The 5,620-nt window shown below is 44.7% G+C and overlaps 1 protein-coding gene across 1 annotated transcript; it reads left to right on the top strand.

The window, feature by feature from the left end:
- Positions 1 to 543: 543 nt before the first annotated feature.
- ORM1 (orosomucoid 1) lies at positions 544 to 4,248 on the top strand. Its single transcript, XM_074293622.1, has 6 exons — positions 544 to 712; positions 1,235 to 1,377; positions 2,418 to 2,488; positions 2,610 to 2,717; positions 3,137 to 3,240; positions 4,080 to 4,248. Exons 1-6 carry the CDS (start codon positions 602 to 604, stop codon positions 4,164 to 4,166), a joined length of 624 nt encoding a protein of 207 aa, XP_074149723.1. The 5' UTR covers positions 544 to 601; the 3' UTR covers positions 4,167 to 4,248.
- The last annotated feature ends 1,372 nt before the right edge of the window (positions 4,249 to 5,620 follow it).

Here is a 5,620-nt window from a genome sequence, read left to right as displayed (position 1 = left end):
ATTGTTTGCTAGCCAAGGAAAAAGTAGAAAGAGATGGAAAGTATAAAGACTCAGAGTCTGGACAAGCCTGGATTCAAATCTAGTCTCACAGAGATTAACCATATGCTTACAGTGCTCAATTGCACTCTCATTTCACAACCCGTTTCACAGAGCTGTTGTAAAGAAAGAGTTCCTAAAATCTTGAAACAATATAGACATGGGAGCTTTTGTGATCTCCAACTCTTTTATGAAAACCAGTGGAAATAAAAGATAATAACTCAATCCAAAAAAAATTTAAATACTTACTAGGTGAAGGGCACCACTAAAAACCTTACTAAAGTGCCTAACACTGCCCACCACTAGTTGTTAGTGTTATTATTTATTATCAGAGTAGTTAGGACATCTGGGCTTTTACATTTTATGCAAGACTCAGTTTGGGGAAAGAAGGTATTTTTGACCAAGCAATTTCCCAAACATATACCTGATTGCATCATAAAAGAGCCATCATGCCCAGAGCCGGGCTGAGGTCAAGGCCCTCCCACCAGTAATAAAGTCAGCTCTGCTTCAGTTCCCCATTCCCCTGAGACACAGCCAGCCTCCTGAGCCTTCATCCCCTGCAGTCATGACTCTCGGCTGGACCCTTTTCTTCCTGAGCTTTGCACCTCTGCTCATGTGTCAACAGCCAGACTGCATCAGTGTGACTTCAGCCTTCAATGACACTATCCTAGACCAGGTGAGTGCTCTCCCTTCCGTGCTGAGGTTGAATATGCAGAAAGGTCACCTGGCCCTAGAGGGAAGGGATTGGACAACAGACCAATGGCTGACTGTGACTCTCAGACCAGTGATAAGACCTTCCTGGTTTCATTGAGCCAGAGATTTGTGGGCCTGCCCCTCAGGTAGGGAGACCTTGAGTTTTTAATTCTCCTTGTGTCTGCCTTTTCTCTGGGCTTTCCAGAGTCTCCCTCCATTGGGACAGAAACAGAAGTCTTTCTGTAGTTGCCGATCCTGAAGCTGCTCCATCCTGGGCCCACACTTGGATGCATCTGTGTCTGGGCATTGGAAGTAGCCTGGTCCCCAGCTCGCCCTCATTGGCTGGCAGGAGGATGTGATCAACTACCATAGCAGGATGGCCAGGGTCTTGGGGGTGGCAGCCAAGGCTTCCTCAGGGAGGAAGTAGTCCTTGGCTCTGATTTTTGGTATTACCCCAACTCAGCCCAGGTTCTGTATTAACAACCAATGCCTGTTGTCTCCCCAGTTGTCTGGAAAGTGGTACTACGTTGCCTCCGTATTTGAATTCCTTCCATACAAAGAAGAGTCCCAGAGTATCCAGTCATCTTTCTTCTACTTGATCCCCAATAAGACCGAAGACACAATTCTAGCAAAAGAGTACAATACCATGTAAGAGTCCAGGAAATTGGAAAAAGCCATCATGAAAAATCAGGTCACTTCCCCTGCTTGATGTCTCAGCCTATTCTCAACTCCAGGCCTTCCTCTAATGACATGGCAGAAAGACTACTAGCCCTGGCAACCGAAGAGCTGGTCTCAAGTCCTAATTCAGCCACTTATCAGATAGGCAGGGCTGAGCGGGTCCCTGCAATGATCTGAGCTTCAGATTCTTCACCTATGAAATGGGGAGAATTATGCTTGCCCACCCCAGCTTAGTGTGGGGAAAACATTTTTAAATCTTAAAGTTCATAGCACTAGGAGTCATTTCTCCTGTTCCACATACCAGTTCTAGGTAGCTCTTCTCCAATATTTTCATTCCCCTCATCTCCTTAGGTTCCTCTCTTTTGAATTTCCCTATCCTGCAATATATGATCATTTAAATGGTTCTGGATAATTTAGTAATTTTTTAATTAGGCCAGAAGATTACTAATAAAAGGATGGCCATTTGGCCATCTCTTTTAAACTAAAAGAAACCTCTAATGGCTGTGACGTCACTTTTGTGTGCCCTTTGAAAGAGTAGTTGTTCCTGAGAAATGGAAATCAGCTTGAATGAACACGATGGGAGATGTGGGTTATATGAAAATGAGGGTCTTGGGGTGCATGACTTAGGCTATTCATATCTGAGCCAGAGACATCAATTTCTGCATCACCTGTTTTGATAATAGGGACTTTTCCCCAGACCTGTCTGAGCAAGTACAATGACTAGGAATATACCCATTAGCCCAAAGTTAGAATTTTTTTTATTTTCTGATTAGATCTCCGCCTGGGTAAATCTCTAAGAGAGATTTCCCACACTGGATGATTTCTGCATGAGGAAGTAGAAAAGCTAATATAATAATTACTTTTAAAGTTGAGAGAAATATTCATTTCTCACAACTGGGAGGAAAAAGACCCATGTTCTGGCTTGACTCGTGCTTTGTGGAGGGCTTGGATTATATGACTCTGATGTTCTTTTCAATGGATGACATTATATGGAACATCTCTTCTTTTAGTGGTGACAAGTGTGTGTATCAGGACTTTGAGCTCCCCTTCAACAGAACCAATGGGACCATTTTTAAGATTGGTAAGATATCCCACAGGGCCCTGGGCTGAGCAAGAGATGGTGGGAAGGCAAAGGGCGGCTTCTGCTTAGCCCACAAGGAAAGGCGAGGGGCAATCAGTGGACTTTCCATCTCTCCCACCAGACTCAACTCAGAAGCATGCTGCCCAAGTTGCACTGACCCAGGACCTGAATACCTTGTATTTTGTCTACCTTTCAAATGAAAAAGTTCTTCCAGGAATGGCTCTTTGTGGTACGTTTTCTTCAGGGAACCCATGTGAAAGCAAATGGCAAGAGATGGAGGTTCTGGTACAAGAGCTGCTACTTAATACATGTGGGATCTTGGGCTCTTCTCAATCATAGCAAGCAGCCAGACTAGTCGGTCTCAAGGGTGTCTTAGCACTCCAAACCCTGTGCTTCTTGCATGATTACCCAGACACCCAAACTATCCCCACCCTCCAAAGGTCTTCTCCCATTGGGCCCCAAACTCTAACCTCCTGTCTCTAGCTCTAGCCCATGAACCAGACCCCTCTATCCTTCAGCCTCCAGTCAGAATCCACTGCCCACTTCCACCCATCCCACTACTGCTCTGTACTGTGCTGTTATTGGCTACTGTAATCTCCTCCACCGTGGCTTTTTACTGTTCTTAATGCTCTTCCTTCTACCTCCCAGTTCGGACCCAGAAAGCCTCTGAAGAGCAGTTGAAAGAATTCCAAAAGATGGCCAAGTGCCTGGGCTACCAAGAAGAGGAGTTTTTGTTCACGGATGCAAGCAAGGTAAAGCTCGGAGGGTGGAGCAGAGGTCAAGCAAAGGAGGCAAGGGAAATGGAGCAGGGTCAGTGATAACCCTATGCTTTTGCTAAGTCTGGCAACTTATTGTGAGGTGGGCTGGAGGGCAATCAAACAAATAAGCAGAAGGTCATTAATTAAGTACTCACTACAGGTGCTGAAGAAAAAGTACAAAAGCAGTACATAGACCTCATGCACCAATATGTTAGACACCTATACAACAGACACAGGGTGATCTAAAAGAGTCTGGGGGACAGGGAGAGGCCTCAGAAGAAGGAGATGCTGGAGCCGAGTGTTGAGGAAAATCTGAGGGGGAGGTGGCTTCTGGGCAGGGGATACAGCATGAACTGGAAAGGGGAGAAAATTAGAGGCAAGGAAACCGATTAGAGGCTGAGATGGTGAGATTTGGATAAGGTGGGGAGACTGGAAATGGAGAAGATGGAGCAGAGACTACTCAACTTCAACAACTGTTGAAGTAGAATTGGCAGATCTTGTTGCCTGGAGGAGGTGAGGCAGGAAGAAAAGCTGAAGGTCCTAAAAGTCCACAATGAGGGTCCAGCAGACCAGGCAGGAGGAGATGTCCTGGAGTAGCTGAGGATAGAGGCCTGAGCTGCAAGTCCCTCAAAATGCAGGAGGTTAAAAAGAACATGGTATTTGGGCTTTCTTTCCTGGCCAAGAGATTGATGTGCCCAGGGAGCCTAGACTGGATGGAACCAATGACCTTCTCTCCCCTGGTCCGGACCAGCAGCCTTCACCTTGCCCTGGTCAGGGTTTCCAGCTTCCAGGATACGCTTCTTACCTAACTTTCCTACCTCTCCCACCCCCAGGATAAGTGTGAGTCGTTGGAGAAGGAGCACAATCAGAAGGAGAGAAAGGAAGCCAAGGATGAATTCAGAACAGAAGAGCTCTCCTAGACCAGAATGGCCCTTCTCTTCTGGGACTTCCTTGTCAATCAACTCAGAGACCAGTTAAATAAACACAATCACTTTACTCCAAGCCGAAGCAATGAACTTTTATTTATTTACATTCCATTGGTCCCCAACCAACATTTGCATTACGATGTAATTAAGATTTGCCCCGGGGGACAAAGCTCCAGCAGGAGAAAAGTGGCTGGCTTGGGATCTAGGGCACTGGATTTGGAATCCGAGGGAAAAGGAGTCTAATCTTGTCTCAACTTCTGGGCAAGTCCTTTTCACTTTCTCTATCTATCTGTTCTCACATATATGCCAAAATTAGATGCAAAAATCACACCTTGCTATCTAAGGCTACCACCTGTTTCAAATCCCATGACTAAAGCCCAGCTCTGGGCCTGGGCCTTGAGGGAAATGTTGCTTAACCTCCCAGCATGACTTAAAATTAGTGAAGAGCACTTTTATAGGGGCAGAGTTAGGCTTGATTTAAGGAGAAACTTCTTATGTTTTCTCTCTGAAAACCTATCCAAAAATAGAATAAGGGGCCTTGGAGGGAGTGGATTCCCCTTGCTTGGAGAGCTCCAAGCCAGTTGGGATGACCATTGGTCTTATTTCATTGGAGATTCTTTTCAAGTACCTTCATCCATTGGTCTAAATAACCTCCAGAAATTCTCTAATTCTATGATTTGACCAATTCAGATTTCAATTTGGCCATGAGCCACAGTAAAAATTTTATTCTTTTATAATCTGTCACTCTATTGAGATTTTTAACTTGGAAAATCTCAGAGAAGGAAAAAAGATTAAGAAGCAGCTAGAGAGGTAGATGAGGGGATGAGAGGGACTCAGCCGAGTTCAAATCCAGCCTCAACTACTTACTAGTGGTAGGATTCTGGGCCAGCCACTCTACCTTTGACTGCCTCAGTTTTCTCAATTGTAACATGGAACTACTAGCAGCACCTATCTTCGAGATAATATTGGTAAAGCACCGAGCATAGCTCCCATGCTTAAGGAATGCTTGTTCCCTTCTCTTTTGTCCAAAGTCACACAGCTAGTGACATTAAGCTGAGAGGAGTCAGGGAGGGACCCTTCTATTTTTACCTTCCTCTAAGACTCTAGTACCCAGCATAGTGCTTGGGACGAAGCAGGCCCTTAAAAAATGCTTGTGAAAGACTGACTGATAGGACCTCAGTTTCTCTATGTATAACATGACTAGACAGAAGAACACTAAGTGATCTCTAAAGCTCTCAGTTCTGATTCTTTGACAATGACCATGCCCAAGGTTTTGTTGGGGTTCCAAAGGAGATTTTTGTCAGCCCCTCAGTATTACTTGTAAGGTTTTTGAGATCAATGAGTAGTTTTTTTTTTTTTTTTTTTTTTTTTTTTTTTAATAGGGACCAATGTAGGCCTAATATAAGGGAAACTTCCTCTTATTTAAAGGTGTGCAAAAGTAGAAGCAG

This window comes from Sminthopsis crassicaudata, chromosome 2 (assembly GCF_048593235.1).
Source record: "Sminthopsis crassicaudata isolate SCR6 chromosome 2, ASM4859323v1, whole genome shotgun sequence".
Lineage (NCBI taxonomy): Eukaryota > Metazoa > Chordata > Mammalia > Dasyuromorphia > Dasyuridae > Sminthopsis > Sminthopsis crassicaudata.
This window is presented reverse-complemented; position numbering and strand designations above follow the sequence as displayed.